The sequence below is a fragment of the Triticum aestivum genome, chromosome 3B, assembly GCF_018294505.1.
Source record: "Triticum aestivum cultivar Chinese Spring chromosome 3B, IWGSC CS RefSeq v2.1, whole genome shotgun sequence".
NCBI lineage: Eukaryota > Viridiplantae > Streptophyta > Magnoliopsida > Poales > Poaceae > Triticum > Triticum aestivum.
In genome coordinates, this window is record NC_057801.1 from 662,886,070 (window position 1) to 662,905,048 (window position 18,979).

Here is an 18,979-nt window from a genome sequence, read left to right on the forward strand (position 1 = left end):
GAGTGGCATCTTCCACATCGTGTTTCGAAGCAATTTGGAGTACAACAATGCACCCCACCGGATTATGTTTGAGACAAGTGTGGTGCTACATAGGTGAGAGTTTTTTGTACCACAATGTCTACCACGGAAAAATGAAATTGATACCGATACTTCTTCAAGCTTTGTAGGACAAGCCGACAAAACAACAAGAATGTCACTAATTGGGAGGATCACCATCTTATGTGGGTGGACATGTGGAATGCTCAGAGGAATGCCCGAGTTGAAGATGACCACGCAAGCACGCTAATAGATAATGTCAGGATCCATGTCCTTATGCCTTACTTTAGCCTCTACATCACCAATAATGTTGTGGTGCCTCTCATACTCTTCGTCAGAGTCATCACCATCATCTTTGATCGGTGCATTACCTCCGAAATCATATTGGGGATACTCATTGGCTTCCACTTCAACTTTATGCTCAACAATAGGCGGCACACTACTAACCGGGCTCACATCATCTACTAAAGTTTGGTTCAAGTCAACATGAAAGAGAGGAGCCTTGACCACCTTAGTTGCAAAGACTTCGAGTGACTTGAATGCCGAGAATGCAACAACCTCCTTATATGCAACCCAATGCAAATTGGACTTGATAGGCATTGTCTTCATTCGACACTTGTGTGCCGACCCAACATCATATCTTCCTACTACTTCAACTTGGTCACTTGCATCCACCTGAAGGAAATATGCCCTAGAGGCAATAATAAAGTTATTATTTATTTCCTCAATTCATGATAAATGTTTATTATTCATGCTAGAATTGTATTAACTGGAAACTTAGTACATGTGTGAATACATAGACAAAACATATAGTCCCTAGTATGCCTCTACTTGACTAGCTCGTTAATCAAAGATGGTTCTGTTTCCTAACCATAGACATGTGTTGTCATTTGATGAACGGGATCACATAATTAGGAGAATGATGTGATGGACATGACCCATCCGTTAGCTTAGCATTATGATCGTATCGGTTTCATTGCTACTGCTTTCTTCATGACTTATACAAGTTCCTCAGACTATGAGATTATGCAACTCCCAAATGCCGGAGGAACACTTTGTGTGCTACCAAATGTCACAACATAAATGGGTGATTATAAAGGTGCTCTACAAGTGTCTCCGAAGGTGTTTGTTGGGTTGGCATAGATCGAGATTAGGATTTGTCACTCCGTGTTTCAGAGAGGTATCTCTGGGCCCTCTCGGCAATACTCATCACTATAAGCCTTGCAAGCATTGTGACTAATGAGTTAGTTGCAGGATGAATTATTACGGAACGAGTAAAGAGACTTGCCGGTAACGAGATTGGACTAGGTATTGAGATACCGACGATCGAATATCGGGCAAGTAACATACAAAGGGAACAATGTATGTTGTTATGTGGTTTGACCGATAAAGATCTTCGTAGAATATGTAGGAACCAATATAAGCATCCAGGTTCCTCTATTGGTTATTGACCAGAGACGTGTCTCGGTCATGTCTACATAGTTCTCGAACCCGTAGGGTCCGCACGCTTAATGTTCGATGACGATTGGTATTATGAGTTTATGTGATATGATGTACCGAAGATTGTTCGGAGTCCCAGATGTGATCACGGACATGACGAGGAGTCTTGAAATGGTCGAGACATAAAGATTGATATATTGGACGACTATATTCGAACATCGGAAGTGTTTCAGAGAAGTTTCGGATAAAACCGGAGTGCCGGAGGGTTATCGGAACCCCCAGGGGAACTAATGGGCCTCGATGGGCCTTAGTGGACAGAGAGGGGCGGCCAGGGCAGGCCACGCGCCCCCTCCCCTTGAGTCCGAATAGGACAAGGAAGGGGGGGGGGGCGCCCCCCTTTCCATCCCCCTCTCCCTCTCCTTCCTTCCCCCTCTTCCCCTCTTGGTGGAATCCTACTAGGACTAGTAGTCCTAGTAGGACTCCCCTCTTGGGGCACGCCTACAGGGACCGGCCGGCCTCCCCCCTTGCTCCTTTATATACGGGGGCAGGAGGCACCCTAGAACACACAAGTTGATTGTTTAGCCGTGTGCGGTGCCCCCTTCACAGATTTCCACCTCGGTCACATCGTCATAGTGCTTAGGCGAAGTCCTGTGCCGGTAACTTCATCATCACCGTCACCATGCCGTCGTGCTGACGAAACTCTCCTCGACCTCTGTTGGATCTAGAGTTCGTGGGACGTCATCGAGCTGAATGTGTGCAGATCGCGGAGGTGCCATACCTTCGGTGCTATGATCGGTCGGATCGTGAAGACGTACGACTACATCAACTGCGTTGTCATAACGCTTCCGCTTTCAGTCTACGAGGGTACATAGACAACACTCTCCCCTCTCGTTGCTATGCATCACCTAGAGATAGATCTTGCGTGATCATAGGATTTTTTTGAAATTACTGCGTTTCCCAACAGTGGTATCAGAGGTCTATGCGTAGATGTTATATGCACGAGTAGAACACAAAGAATTGTGGGTGATAATAGTCATACTGCTTACCAGCATGTCATACTTTGATTCGACAGTATTGTTGGATGAAGCGGCTCAAACCGACATTACGCGTACGCTTACGCGAGACTGGTTCTACCGACGTGTGCTTCATACATAGGTGGCTGGTGAGTGTCTGTTTCTCCAACTTTAGTTGAATCAAGTGTGGCTACGCCCGGTCCTTGTTGAAGGTTAAAACAGCACACTTGACGAAAAATCATTGTGGTTTTGATGCGTAGGTAAGAACGGTTCTTGCTAGAAGCCCGTAGCAGCCACGTAAAACTTGCAGCAACAAAGTAGAGGATGTCTAACTTCTTTTTGCAGGGCTTGCTGTGATGTGATATGGTCAAGGCATTATGTGATATAAATTGTTGTATGAGATGATCATGTTTTGTAACAAAGTTATCGACAACTGGCAGGAGCCATATGGTTGTCGCTTTATTGTATGCAATGCAATCACCATGTAATTGTTTTACTTTATCACTAAGCGGTAGCGATAGTCGTAGTAACAATAGTTGGCGAGACGACAACGATGCTACGATGGAGATCAAGGTGTCGCGCCGGTGATGATGGAGATCATGACGATGCTTCAGTGATGGAGATCATGAGCACAAGATGATGATGGCCATATCATGTCACATATTTTGATTGCATGTGATGTTTATCCTTTATGAATCTTATTTTGCTTAGAACGTCGGTAGCATTATAAGATGATCCCTTACTAAATTTCAAGGTACAAGTGTTCTCCCTGAGTATGCACCGTTGCTACAGTTCGTCGTGCCGAGACACCACGTGATGATCGGGTGTGATAAGCTCTACGTTCACATACAACGGGTGCAAGCCAGTTTTGCACACGCAGAATACTCGGGTTAAACTTGACGAGCCTAGCATATGCAGATATGGCCTCGGAACACTGAGACCGAAAGGTCGAGCGTGAATCATATAGTAGATATGATCAACATAGTGATGTTCACCATTGAAAACTACTCCATCTCACGTGATGATCGGACATGGTTTAGTTGATTTGGATCACGTGATCACTTAGATGATTAGAGGGATGTCTATCTAAGTGGGAGTTCTTAAGTAATATGATTAATTGAACTTTAATTTATCATGAACTTAGTACATGATAGTATTTTGCATGTCTATGTTGTTGTATATCAATGGCCCGTGCTACCGTTCCTTTGAATTTTTAATGCGTTCTTAGAGAAAGCTAAGTTGAAAGATGATGGCAGCAACTACACGGACTGGGTCCGTAACTTGAGGATTATCCTCATTGCCGCACAGAAGAATTACGTCCTGGAAGCACCGCTGGGTGCTAGGCCTGCTACAGATGCTACTGATGACGTTAAGAACGTCTGGCAGAGCGAAGCTGATGACTACTCGATAGTTTAGTGTGCCATGTTTTACGGCTTAGAATCATGACTTCAAAGATGTTTTGAACGTCATGGAGCATATGAGATGTTCCCGGAGTTGAAGTTAATATTTGAAGAAAATGCCCGAGTTGAGAGATATGAAGTCTCCAACAAGTTCTACAGCTGCAAAATGGAGGAGAATAGTTTTGTCAGTGAACACATACTCAAAATGTCTGGGTATCATAATCACTTGACTCAGCTGGGAGTTGATCTTCCAGTTGATTGTGTCATTGACAGAGTTCTTCAATCACTGCCACCAAGCTATAAAGGCTTCGTGATGAACTATAATATGCAAGGGATGAACAAGACTATTCCCGAGCTCTTCGCGATGCTAAAGGCCGCGGAGGTAGAAATCAAAAAGGAGCATCAAGTGTTGATGGTCAATAAGACCACTAGTTTCAAGAAAAAGGGCAAAGGGAAGAAAGGGAACTTCAAGAAGAATGGCAAAAAGGTTGCTGCTCAAGAGAAGAAACCCAAGTCTGGACCTAAGCCTGAAACTGAGTGCTTCTATTGCAAAGGGACTGGTCACTGGAAGCGGAACTGCCCCAAGTATTTGGCGGATAAGAAGGATGGCAAAGTGAAAGGTATATTTGATATACATGTTATTGATGTGTACTTAACTAATGCTCGCAGTAGCGCCTGGGTATTTGATACTGGTTTTGTTGCTCATATTTGCAACTCGAAACAGGGGCTACGGATTAAGCGAAGATTGGCTAAGGACGAGGTGACGATGCGCGTGGGAAATGGTTCCAAAGTCGATGTGATCGCGGTCGGCACGCTACCTCTACATCTACCATCGGGATTAGTTTTAGACCTGAATAATTGTTATTTGGTGCCAGCGTTGAGCATGAACATTATATCTGGATCTTGTTTAATGCGAGACGGTTATTCATTTAAATCAGAGAATAATGGTTGTTCTATTTATATGAGTAATATCTTTTATGGTCATCCACCCCTGCTGAGTGGTCTATTTTTGTTGAATCTCGATAGTAGTGATACACATATTCATAGTGTTGAAGCCAAAAGATTGAAGTTTAATAATGATAGTGCAACTTATTTGTGGCACTGCCGTTTGGGTCATATCGGTGTAAAGCGCATGAAGAAACTCCATGCTGATGGACTTTTGGAATCACTTGATTATGAATCACTTGGTGCTTGCGAACCGTGCCTTATGGGCAAGATGACTAAAACTCCGTTCTCCGGAACAATGGAACGGGCTACTGACTCATTGGAAATAATACATACTGATGTATGCGGTCCAATGAGTATTGATGCTCATGGTGGGTATCGTTATTTTCTTACCTTCACACATGATTTGAGCAGATATGGTTATATCTACTTAATGAAGCATAAGTCTGAAACATTTGAAAAGTTCAAAAATTTCAGAGTGAAGTGGAAAATCATCATAACAAGAAAATAAAGTTTCTACGATCTGATCCTGGAGGAGAATATTTGAGTTACGAGTTTGGTCTTCATTTGAAATAACATGGGATAATTTCACAATTAACGCCACCTGGAACACCACAGCAAAATGGTGTGTCCGAACGTCGTAACCGTACTTTATTGGATATGGTGTGATTTATGATGTCTCTTACTGATTTACCGCTATCGTTTTGGGGTTATGCTTTAGAGACGGCTGTATTCACTTTAAATAGGGCACCATCAAAATCCGTTGAGACGACGCCTTATGAACTGTGGTTTGGTAAGAAACCAAAGTTGTCGTTTCTTAAAGTTTGGGGATGCGATGCTTATGTGAAAAAGCTTCAACCTGATAAGCTCGAACCCAAATCGGAGAAGTGTGTCTTCATAGGATACCCAAAGGAAATAGTTGGGTACACCTTCTATCACAGATCCGAAGGCAAAATCTTTGTTGCTAAGAATGGATCCTTTTTGGAGAAGGAGTTTCTCTCGAAATAAGTGAGTGGGAGGAAAGTAGAACTTGATGAGGTAGTTGTACCTTCTCCCTTATTGGAAAGTAGTTCATCACAGAAATCAGTTCCCGTGATTCCTACACCAATTAGTGAGGAAGCTAATGATGATGATCATGAAGCTTCAGATCAAGTTACTACCGAACCTCGTAGGTCTTCCAGAGTAAGATCCGCACCAGAGTGGTACGGTAATCCTGTTCTGGAAGTCATGTTACTAGACCATGATGAACCTACGAACTATGAGGAAGCGATGATGAGCCCAGATTCCGCGAAATGGCTTGAGGCCATGAAATCTGAGATGGGATCCATGTATGAGAACAAAGTGTGGACTTTGGTGGACTTGCCCGATGATCGGCAAGCCATAGAAAATAAATGGATCTTTAAGAAGAAGACCGACGCAGACGGTAATGTTACTGTTTACAAAGCTCGACTTGTTGCGAAAGGTTTTCGACAAGTTCAAGGAGTTGACTACGATGAGACTTTCTCACCCGTAGCGATGCTTAAGTCTGTCCGAATCATGTTAGCAATTGCTGCATTTTATGATTATGAAATTTGGCAAATGGATGTCAAAACTGCATTCCTGAATGGATTTCTGGAAGAAGAGTTGTATATGATGCAACCGGAAGGTTTTGTCGATCCAAAGGGTGCTAACAAAGTGTGCAAGCTCCAGCGATCCATTTATGGACTGGTGCAAGCCTCTCGGAGTTGGAATAAACGCTTTGATAGTGTGATCAAAGCATATGGTTTTATACAGACTTTTGGAGAAGCCTGTATTTACAAGAAAGTGAGTGGGAGCTCTGTAGCATTTCTAATCTTATATGTAGATGACATATTGTTGATTGGAAATGATATAGAATTTCTGGATAGCATAAAGGGATACCTGAATAAGAGTTTTTCTATGAAAGACCTCGGAGAAGCTGCTTACATATTGGGCATCAAGATCTATAGAGATAGATCAAGACGCTTAATTGGACTTTCACAAAGCACATACCTTGATAAAGTTTTGAAGAAGTTCAAAATGGATCAGTCAAAGAAAGGGTTCTTGCCTGTGTTACAAGGTGTGAAGTTGAGTCAGACTCAATGCCCGACCACTGCAGAAGATAGAGAGAAAAGGAAAGTCATTTCCTATGATTTAGCCATAGGTTCTATCATGTATGAGATGCTGTGTACCAGACCTGATGTATGTCTTGCTATAAGCATAGGAGGGAGGTACCAAAGTAATCCCAGAGTGGAGCACTGGACAGCGGTCAAGAACATCCTGAAATACCTGAAAAGGACTAAGGATATGTTTCTCGTTTATGGAGGTGAAAAAGAGCTCGTCGTAAATGGTTACGTCGATGCAAGCTCTGACACAGATCCGGATGACTGTAAGTCAAAAACCGGATACATATTTTTATTGAATGGAGGAGTTGTCAGTTGCTGTAGTTCCAAGCAGAGCATCGTGGCGGGATCTACGTGTGAAGCAGAGTACATTGCTGCTCCGGAAGCAGCGAATGAAGGAGTTTGGATGAAGGAGTTCATATCCAATCTAGGTGTCATACCTAGTGCATCGGGTCCAATGAAAATCTTTTGTGATAATACTGGTGCAATTGCCTTGGCAAAGGAATCCAGATTTCACAAGAGAACCAAGCACATCAAGAGACGCTTCAATTCCATCTGTCATCAAGTGTCGGAAGGGGACATAGAAATTTGCAAGATACACACGAATCTGAATGTTGTAGACCCATTGATTAAGCCTCTTCCACGAGCAAAACATGATCAGCACCAAAGCTCCATGGGTGTTAGAATCATCACTATGTAATCTAGATTATTGACTCTAGTGCAAGTGGGAGACTGAAGGAAATATGCCCTAGAGGCAATAATAAAGTTATTATTTATTTCCTTAATTCATGATAAATGTTTATTATTCATGCTAGAATTGTATTAACCGGAAACTTAGTACATGTGTGAATACATAGACAAAACATATAGTCCCTAGTATGCCTCTACTTGACTAGCTCGTTAATCAAAGATGGTTATGTTTCCTAACCATAGACATGTGTTGTCATTTGATGAACGGGATCACATCATTAGGAGAATGATGTGATGGACATGACCCATCCGTTAGCTTAGCATTATGATCGTGTCAGTTTCATTGCTACTGCTTTCTTCATGACTTATACAAGTTCCTCAGACTATGAGATTATGCAACTCCCGAATACCGGAGGAACACTTTGTGTGCTACCAAACGTCACAACGTAAATGGGTGATTATAAAGGTGCTCTACAGGTGTCTCCGAAGGTGTTTGTTGGGTTGGCATAGATCGAGATTAGGATTTGTCACTCCGTGTTTCGGAGAGGTATCTCTGGGCCCTCTCGGTAATACTCATCACTATAAGCCTTGCAAGCATTGTGACTAATGAGTTAGTTGCAGGATGAAGTATTACGGAACGAGTAAAGAGACTTGCCGGTAACGAGATTGAACTAGGTATTGAGATACCGACGATCGAATCTCGGGCAAGTAACATACCGATGACAAAGGGAACAACATATGTTGTTATGCGGTTTGACCGATAAAGATCTTCGTAGAATATGTAGGAACCAATATGAGCATCCAGGTTCCGCTATTGGTTATTGACCGGAGACGTGTCTCGGTCATGTCTACATAGTTCTCGAACCCATAGGGTCCGCACGCTTAACGTTCGATGACGATTGGTATTATGAGTTTATGTGATATGATGTACCGAAGATTGCTCGGAGTCCCGGATGTGATCACAGACATGACGAGGAGTCTCAAAATGGTCGAGACATAAAGATTGATATATTGGACGACTATAGTCGGACATCGGAAGTGTCCAGAGAAGTTTCGGATAGAACCGGAGTGCCGGAGGGTTATCGGAACCCCCGGGGGAACTAATGGTCCTCGATGGGCCTTAGTGGAGAGAGAGAGAGAGAGGGGCGGCCAGGGCAGGCCACACGCCCCCTCCCCTTGAGTCCGAATAGGACAAGGAAGGGGGGGTGCCTTTCCTTCCCCCTCTCCCTTTCCTTCCTTCCCCCTCTTCCCCTCTTGGTGGAATCCTACTAGGACTAGTAGTCCTAGTAGGACTCCCCTCTTGGGGCGCGCCTACAGGGGCCGGCTGGCCTCCCCCCTTGCTCCTTTATATATGGGGGGCAGGGGGGCACCCTAGAACACACAAGTTGATTGTCTAGCCGTATGCGGTGCCCTCTTCACATATTTCCACCTCGGTCATATCGTCGTAGTGCTTAGGCGAAGCCCTGCGCCGGTAACTTCATCATCACCGTCACCACGCCGACGTGCTGACGAAACTCTCCATCAACCTCAGCTGGATCTAGAGTTTGTGGGACGTCACCGAGCTGAACGTGTGCAGATCGCGGAGGTGCCGTACCTTCGGTACTAGGATCGGTCGGATCGTGAAGACGTACGACTACATCAACCGCGTTGTCATAACACTTCCGCTTTCGGTCTACGAGGGTACGTAGACAACACTCTCCCCTCTCGTTGCTATGCATCACCTAGAGATAGATCTTGCGTGATCGTAGGATTTTTTTTTGAAATTACTGCGTTCCCCAACACCACCCACTTTAATATTATCCGTGTTCTTCCACAACCTCTTCATAACTAGGAGTCTCAAGAAATATCAACACTTCCTCATACCTGTCAACAATATCCACATTCATGAATGCCTCTTTGTCAAATGAATATTCACAATCTTCTCCATGTAAAAAAGCCAAACATAAGTATAGGAAATGTACAATGCTAAATATACCACATTGCTAACAAAACCACTGACCCTAACCCTAAATCTTAACATTAGGCATAACCCTAACCCTAAATCTTAATATTAGGCATAACCCAAGCAATAAGGTTTGTTCACCAACATCACAATGCAACATACTGGAACAACAATACTCAAGAACATCATATTATAGAACCATCTTCAAAACTAGGGTTAGGAACCACATGAACAAAACAATACAAATAGACAAATCCAACCAATAAAAATTTGTGAAATGAAGGAGGTTACCTCAAGGAACGGAATGACACCGGATTCACGGACCAATCTAACCGATTTGCAAGGACTTGAGAGGGGCTAAGTGAGGGACACAAAGGGGGGAAAGGGCAAGAGTCCGGGTTAGGCCAATGGGGAAGAAGAGAGTGAGTGGTGAGTGGTGGGTGAAAGGCCCACGACCACCTAAAATATCTGCACCAAAAACGCCATAGACCTTGACGTTTGAAGAAACGCTAGATGCCTCGGCGTTTCTGGGCGTTCTCGGCCTGGCAGTGGGCCAGGGAAGAAACGCTAGCTGGTTCGGCGTTTCCGTGTTGACCAGAAACGCCACGGGCCCTGGCGTTTCTAAAAGGGTCAAATCGTGAAATACTCTCGTGTCCGATTCTGTTTGCGACGACAAACGCTAACAAGGTCAGAACAGTAATTTCGGCCAAATCCATGCCCCTTTTGCTGAGTGCATGCACCCGGTAAAGCACCTGTGCCACGTGGAACTGATGCCGGCCGTTTCATCCACACACATAGTTCGACGAGTTTTCATTTTTTGCACTCGGCAAAGATTCGCCATGGTGTTTGCCGAGTGCCCGTGGAAAAGAACTCGGGAAACTTGCCTTTGCCAACTAGTGGTCAGCCGAGTTGTGTTTGTGAGTGTGGAACTCAGCAAACACTTTGCCATGCGTTTTGACCTTTGCCGAGTGCCTTGGAAATTCCAGTAGTGATTTGATGTCCTAAATTAAACAAAGAAATGCAAAAATTCCGGGCACCCTCTTGAAATTTTGTCAATTTTTGCCATGCTTAAAATTAGTGAATGATTGAGTGTTAGAACCAGTTTGACCATGTATAAGCCGTCAATAGTTCAAGGTTACAATGCGACTATGTAAGGTTTACTCGTTCCCAAGAACATGTCATCCGAGCATTTGGTTTTGTTTTTAAATACATGACATTCTGCCATTTGGAGGTAGTTTGCACTTTTGTATAAAAAAAATATCTTCACAAAGTCACACGCATTCGCTTGCTATTTTTAGCCTCTTTTACTCTCTTTGAGGAGAAAAAGAGACCTTGAGAAGAATTTGATGCCTTTTTCTATGCGGGTACGTTCGCTTTCTACGCAAAGCGTGTAGAGAAAACAGAAAACTGGAGGATGGGATTTGTTAAATTTTCAATGATCTTGCTAGCTGTATGTAGGCGTATGTAGGAGAGCGCGTGGAAGCAATCTTCTAGGCATATCGAACACTGCAGCGACATTTCACTTGCTCTGCCTTCTGGCAATGAACTCGTTCGTTAAAAAAATGCTAGTTCGTTATGCTACTTAGTTATAATAACATCTTATATTGACGGAGGCAGTACCATGAATTGATTCATGGCAGGGGTTAAGATCTCGTCAATTTCTTTTTGTCATGGTAACTTTGTCTCAACTCGCGGGCGCACACAGAACACATGATCATCAGTACCTAAAAAAAGCACACGTGATCATTAGCAGACGCATGCACAGTGCACTTGCTCACACCGACGCATGCGGCCTATTGAACATATGGTTTGTGCATGTGTATTGTATAGCTCGGCTCACCTCCTAGTCATTGTATAGTTAAGGTTGTGGCCGACTTTGTATTTCATATATACGTGCGCTATGCACCCATCAATACATCGAGTAGCATTGCCAAAACTCTTGTTTCTAACATGGTATCATACCTGCGATCCTAACCCTAACCCTTGCCGCCGCTGCCGCCGCGATCTAATCGCCGCCGCCGCCGCTGCCACCACCCGCCGCCGCCGCGCCGCCGCCGCCCCCTTCCCCACGCTTCCGCCTACTCCACGCCACGCCGCGCCGCCCTAAGCCGCGCCGCCCTCCCTGCATGCCGCCGCACCACCTCTCCTCCCGAGCCCATGGCCTCTCCCGGTTCCTCCGGCACCACCCGCAGCCGCCGCACCAACCCGTTCGACGGCCCCGACCCCGTCATCATCCGCGATCTCAACATCCTCGCTAGGGTTCCCGTCGTCCTCGATCATCTCATCTCCACCTACTACGTCTGGAAGACGTACTTCTCCCTTGTGTTCCGTGAGTACAACCTCCGGGATCACATCGATGGCTCTGTGGATTCCCGCCTCATGGAGGACGATGAGGAGTGGATGTCCATCGACGCCATCCTCATCCGTTGGTTCTACACCACCATCTCGACGGACCTCTTCCACACGGTGGTCTCCACCGATGATGATGCGCACGCCGTTTGGACCAAGCTCAACGGCCTCTTCACCGATAACGCGCTCTAGCGCAAGGTTTTCTTGCACGGTGAGTTCTTTGGGTGCCAGTAGCTCGACTCGTCCGTTGACGACTACTGCATGCGCCAAGAAGCTCGTTGACGAGCTCCGTGACCTCGGTGAGACGGTCTTCGACAAGCTTCTTCTCAGCACCCTCATCGCCGGCCTGAACGACGACTTCGGGAACGCCGCCTCCAACATCCCCCTCATCGCCAACCGACCTTCCCAAGATCGTCGTGTACCTGAAGCTGGAGAAGAGGAGGATGCGGATGTCGCACACACGGGCTACCCACACGGCCCTCACCGCTGGTACCCGCGGTGGCGCGCCACCGACCATCCCGGCTCCCCCGCCGCGGCCTGCCTCGGGCCCCTTCCAGGCGCCGCCACCCGCCAGGGTTCCCCTACCCACAGCACCAGCCGGCGCTGCCCCCGCCCCCCGCCGAGCGCCGTGGGGGCCGCCGTGGCCGTGGCGGCCGCAAGCAGCAGCATCAGCCGCAGGCCGTCCAGGGTGGGGTGCCGCGCCACCCGCACCAGCCCCTCCCATCGGCGCCTTGGCAGGTCGGCCAGAACCCTTGGACGGGGGTCGTTCACGTGTACTCCATGCCTATACCGCACGCCCCCGTCCACGGTTTCTTCGGCGCCCGCCCGACCTCTCATCAAGCGCTCTACACGGCCCCATAGCCGTACGCGCCCGCGCTGCCGTCGTCGGCTGGTGGGTACCCGCCGCTCCTCGCGGCGCTGCCTCCAAAACCACTGCCGTCAGCCCCGGCCCTCCCGCCGGCGCCTTGGGACCTCGCCCTTCTTGCAGCTCTCCACACCGCCCCCACGCTGCAGCAGTACACTGGCGGTAGCGACTGGTACATGGACACCGGAGCCACGGCTCACATGGCCGCCAACCCCGGTAACCTTCTTACCTCTCACCCCGTTCACACCCCTGCTCGCATTACCATGGGCGACGGTTCCTCCATGCCCATTACTCATGTCGGTCATGCTGCTTTTCCATCTAACTCCATGCCATTATATCTTTCTAGCGTATTTGTCTCTCATGACATTATTAAAAATCTTGTTTCCGTTCGTTCTCTTACACGTGAAAATCCTGTCACCGTGGAATTTGACATGTTTGTCTTTTCTGTTAAGGATGCCCGTACCCGGATGGTGCTCCACCGATGTGACAGCCCCGACGAGCTCTACCCGGTCCACTCATCCACCTCCTCCATCGCGGCACCCATGGCTCTTTCCGTCGGAGTGGACCTTTGGCACGCTCGTCTCGGTCATCCCAACACCGCCACCCTTCGTCATATTATTCGCAGTTTTTCATTCACGTGTAATAAGATCGACGATCACACTTGTCATGCTTGTCGTCTAGCCAAACATGTTGGTCTTCCTTTTAGCTCTTCCTCGCATGTTGCATCATACTCGTTTGAGTTAATTCATAGTGATGTTTGGACCTTTCCTGTTGCAAGTAACACAGGCTATCTTTTTTATCTTGTCATACCTGATGATTTTTTGCACTATGTGTGGACCTTCCCTTTGCGGCGAAAGTCAGATGGTGTTGCCACTCTCACCGCTTTCTACCCTTATGTATCTACTCAGTTTGGGCGTCCCATCCATGCGTTGAAAATAGACAACGGGAAGGAGTTTGATAATCTTGCGATCTGCAACCTTCTCGCCACACACGGCACGATTTTTCTTCTCACTTGCCCATACACTTCGCAACAGAATGGCCGCGCTGAGCGTGTACTTCGCATTCTTAATGACTGCGTCTGCACCCTCCTCTTTCATGCCAACGTGCCACCATGTTTTTGGCCCGACGCGCTTGCCACCGCCTCACTACTCATCAACATTCGTCCTTGTCGCACTCGCGGGAATTTTGCATCTCCTCACCTCTTGTTCGGCACGCCACCCTCCTACACTGAGCTCTGCATCTTCGGTTGCTTATGCTACCCTAGCATCGCTTCCACTACTCCACATAAGCTCGCACCTCGGTCCGTGGCCTGCATCTTCCTCAGCTATCCCTCCAACACCAAAGGCTACCACTGCTACGATCTTATCTCACATCGGGTGATCACTTCTCGACATGTTTACTTTGATGAGATAGTTTTTCCATTTCAGCAGGTACCTTCGGATGTTGCGGCCTTGCCCACTCCAGGTGATGGCCGCTCACGTGCCTCTATTGGGCCGCCTCCTGGTTTTGACGGTGCCCCCCGCGCCACGGGTTGAGTTCCTTCCCACTTGGCTGCCTCAGGGGTCACACCCCCCGGCGCCCTTGGCGTCCTCGGCTCCCACGATGCCCCAGGCGTCCCTGATGCTCCTCTCGGCGTCTCCTGTCGCCTTGCCCGCGGCCTCGCCCGCGGCTGCCTCACCCGCGGTCTCGCCCGCGGCCTCGGAGGTAGTGGGCTCTTCTTCGTCATCGCCCGCTGCTGCCCCGGACTCGCTGCCCCGCCAGATGACTCGCTCTCGGGCTGGTACTCTCCAGCCGAGCACGCGGTACCCCAGTGATGAGTACCTTCTCGCTGCTTCAGTCTCTGAGCCGTCCCCTCTCCCATCGTTAGCTCGAGCCGCCCTTCGGGATCCTCATTGGCTCGCTGCGATGCAGGAAGAGTTCGACGCGCTCCAGCGGAACCGCACCTGGCAGCTTGTCCCTCGGCCGCCTCGTGCTAACATCATCACGGGTAAGTGGGTCTTTCAGCACAAGACTTTCCCGGATGGCACTCTCGAGCACTACAAAGCTCGCTGGGTGGTTCGGGGCTTTCGGCAACATGCGGGCGTGGACTTAACCGACACCTTTGCCCCGGTTGTTAAACCGGGCACGATCCGCACCGTGCTTCAGCTTGCCGTCTCCCGAGCTTGGCCTGTGCATCAGTTGGACATTTCCAACGCCTTCTTGCATGGCCACCTCGCTGAGCAGGTGTTCTGTGAGCAGCCCACCGGCTTCGTCGACGCCACGCATTCAGACCATGTGTGCTTGCTCTCCCGTTCCCTTTACGGGTTGAAGCAGGCACCTCGGGCCTGGTACCAGCGCATCACTGCCCTCCTGCAGATGCTCGGATTTACATCGACTCGCTCCGATGTGCCATCTTCGTGTACCATCACGGAGTTGACACAGCCTACCTGCTACTCTACGTTGATGACATCATCCTGACGGCATCCACTGCCGCGCTCCTTCAGCGGCTCACTGCTCGTCTTCGCGATGAGTTTGCCCTGAAGGACTTGGGGCCCCTGCATTACTTCCTTGGCATTGAGGTGGTTCGACGGCCAGCTGGGTTCTTCCTGCACCAGCAGCGCTACGCCCATGAGCTTCTTGAGCGAGCTGGCATGCTTAACTGCAAGCCCGCTCCCACGCCCGTCGACACCAAGGCCAAGGTTTCCGCTCTGGAGGGTACACCCGCATCCGATGCGGCCTTCCATCGCTCCATTGTGGGTGCTCTGCAGTACCTGACCCCGACGCGTCCCAACTTGCAGTATGCTGTTCAGCAGATCTGTCTTCACATGCATGCTCGACGCGACTCTCACTGGACCCTGGTGAAGCGTATCCTCCGTTACATACGCGGCACCCCGTCCATGGGACTTACGCTGACGGCCTCCGCCTCCACCGGCCCCGTCGCTGACTCTGATGCGGACTGGGCTGGCTGCCCGGACACACGACGCTCCACCTCGGGGTACTGTGTCTACCTTGGGCCGTTCCTGATCTCTTGGTCCTCCAAGCGACAGCCCACCGTCTCCTGCTCGAGTGCCGAGGTAGAGTATTGGGCAGTGGCTAACGCCGTTGCTGAATGCTCTTGGCTTTGTCAGCTGTTCCAGGAGTTGCTTTGTGATGTTCACAAGGCCACACTCGTCTACTGCGACGACGTCTCCGCCGTGTACCTCTCCGCCAACCTGGCCCACCATCGTCGAACGAAGCGTATTGAGCTCGACATACACTTTGTTCATGAGCAGGTGGCTCTTGGGCGCATCCGGGTCCTCCACGTCCCGACGGCGCAACAGTTCGCTGATGTCACGATGAACGGACTGCCTACTTCTGTTTTCGAGGAGTTCAGGTCCAGTCTTTGCGTCTCCGGCGACGCTTCGACTAGGGGGAGGGGTGTTGAACATATGGTTTGTGCATGTATATTGTATAGCTCGGCCCACCTCCTAGTCATTGTATAGTTGAGGTTGTGGCCCACTTTATACTCCATATATACGTGTGCTATGTACCGATCAATACATCGAGTAGCATTGCCAAAACTCTCGTTTCCAACACGGCCTACTGATAAATTCAGATTTCCGATTGGACACGCACATAGTCCTTTTGTTCGTTTCTAGTGCAGTAGTGTTGTTAATTACTCCCTTCGTCCCATAATATAAGAGGGTTTTTGACACTAGAGGGAGTACATAGAAAATCATAACGGAATCGATTGTAGTTATGCACCGAGGTAGTTCACGAGTCTGCTAACTCAGGTGCCTGATTTTTTTTTTTGGCGTCATTGGACTTCACAGCAAGGCTAAAGGCAGGGACGACATGAGAAACGAGACGGCGAGGCCGATCCAGTACCTCGCCGGAGATGGGGATGGCGCTGCAAGTGGGAGAGAGCTGTGAAGGCGAGGAAGCAGGTTGATGGGTGCAAGTGTGGGTGCCGCTGGCCACAAAATTGGAAAGTTTGGTAATCGCGGCAAGGGCGGCATGCAGTAGTACAATCGGTTTGTATCCTCCTTGTCTTCCATTGATTGCATGCGTATCATTTGTGTATCGTTATTATTGTGAATACCGTAATGCATCTTCAAGAGAAAGAAAATTGTTGCATGCATCACTTTATTATTTCAAATACAGAATATTATAACAAGATTGCTTTGCAGTCACACATGTACTACACCATATACACAAAGAATTCCGTAGCTCGGAGAGAATTGAACAAAGAAATAACCAAAGGGAAAACGACAATTAAGAAAAAGAGCGCAGTGAAAGAATATTGCCAAATTTTACAACATGAACTCGATTGCAGGTTAGAGCAAAGAATTAAGTCGAGATTGAGTGATCTCTTTCACCATGCATGCTCACGTACGTGCGCAGCTGTACCACTCCACTTAGTAGTGGTTGATTGCGCGGCAGTTCTTCCTGATCTGGCCCTGGTAGCCGGTCTTGACCTCGATGCCGGCCATCTTCACCATGGCCTTCTCGAACCTGTCCTCCCACCATCCGGGGATGTTGGCGTTGTCCACCACCATTCTCGCCGTCTCCTCCGACGTCATGAGCGCTGCATCGGAGGTGAAGAGCACCGTGTGCGACAACACGTTCTTGTAGTACTGCCTGTCCAGCTTGTTGGGCGTCACCACGTCCTGCATCACCGTCGGGTCGTTGCCTCCCGAAGTCGCGTCGGCCGGGCACTGCCTCCTCAGGAACGCGGCGAGGCTGCCGTTGATGTCGGAGGGGGCGTTGAGGCGGTCGGGAACGAAGGAGGAGCAGTGGGAGCGCCCGATGGTGTGCGCGCCGGAGAGGATGACCAGGTCCTCCGTGTTGAGGCCCTTGACGACGAAGCTGTCGACGAGGTCGCTGAGGTTGGACGCCGGTGGGACCAGAAACTTGAGCGGCTCGGAGGCGTTGGAGAAGGTGCCGTCGCGGCGGCCGGACGGCATTTTGAAGTTTACCTTGCCCCTGCTAAGGATGCAGGACGCGTCACGGGCCGCGAAGGCGACGATGTCTGCGCAGGAGACGACGCCCGGGCAGGCTGCCTCGACGGCGTCCTTGATCGCGTCAATCAGCTCGAAGCCGCGCAGGGAAGGGTCGTTCGGCGGGCTGAGCTTCTCCGGCGTCGGGCTGAACGGGGTCGGGTCGAGGAGGACGGAAGCATCACAGCCCTAGTCATCAACATCTCAACCAAATTAATCAAGCCTGACCAATCGGCTGTATATAGTATACGTTTGCAAATTCGTTTCTTGCAGTACCTCGACGAAACAGTCGTGGAAGAGCATGCGGATCATGGCGGCGCCATTGCCGGGGTTCTGGGAGATGGCCTTCTCCATGACGCCCTTGACAACGGCCTCCGCTTGGGGGCACTTGTCGTGGTAGAACCCGACCTCGAGTGGCCAGAAAGGGCTGGCCTGGCACCCGACGGCGAGGAGCAGCAATGCACAAGCCATTAGAACGCCCAGCTTTGCAGCAACAGTCGCCATTTTTTCGAAGCTAGCTTGCTTGCTCGACTAAGATTGGATGGGAAGAGAGAAATGTAAGTGGTCGATCGGTGGAGAATGCGTGTTGGCGTGTTGCCATAGCTCCAGCATGAAGCTACTTATATAGGTGGGCATTTGAATTTTGAAGACCTAGCCTTGGCCAAGAATGCATATGTTGCCGCGTGCTTAAAGTTAACAATGTATTTTGGCTTCGTTGGAACGTTACTATACACCGGTAGTTGCCACCAATCTTAAGCGTCATTGAATCCGCAGGCTGTACTCCTTTTCCTCCCAGTGGCTCCGAAAATTAATCAAAGGGCGTTGGTAATGATATGATACAGAATAGTAGTAACAAACATTAGCCTGATGGTTACATGGGTTGACTTGACTGATATGTGAACCGGTCATGTACATAAGCTGGAGAGCAATAGCTGGATCAAGCAGCTGGATTGGTGTGACCAGCTCCGTGTCTCTTTCCTTCCGGTTCTGCATACGATATGATCCACCAGTGGTAGATGGGGACGCTTGTTTTTCCGGTTGTTGAGATGTGAGGTTTATTAAGAACGTTTCATTTGTGCTTCGTCTCCTTCAAATCTGTTGGGGCTTCTAGCCAGAATCGAATAAATATCATCTAAAAAAAGAATTCGAATAAATATACATGCATGCAGTGCGAGAAATTCCTGGTGAGGCCAGTTTGTTTAGGGGCACGCGGAGTCAACT

The 18,979-nt window shown here is 48.8% G+C and overlaps 1 protein-coding gene across 1 annotated transcript; it reads right to left on the reverse strand.

Moving 5' to 3' along the window:
- Positions 1-16,878: 16,878 nt before the first annotated feature.
- On the reverse strand, positions 16,879-18,721 carry LOC123065998 (peroxidase 2). The gene is made up of 2 exons (XM_044489175.1): positions 18,035-18,721; positions 16,879-17,947 (listed from the first exon to the last, which is right to left on the reverse strand). The coding sequence occupies exons 1-2, from the start codon at positions 18,260-18,262 to the stop codon at positions 17,177-17,179; spliced, it is 999 nt and encodes a 332-aa protein (XP_044345110.1). The 5' UTR covers positions 18,263-18,721; the 3' UTR covers positions 16,879-17,176.
- Positions 18,722-18,979: the final 258 nt, after the last annotated feature.

Coding starts and splice junctions, on each gene's coding strand:
- LOC123065998 (XM_044489175.1), bottom strand. CDS start 18,262: ATGGCGACTGTTGCTGCAAAGCTGGGCGTTCTAATGGCTTGTGCATTG. Junction 17,948..18,034: donor TCCACGACTGTTTCGTCGAG/GTACTGCAAGAA, acceptor GTTGATGACTAG/GGCTGTGATGCTTCCGTCCT.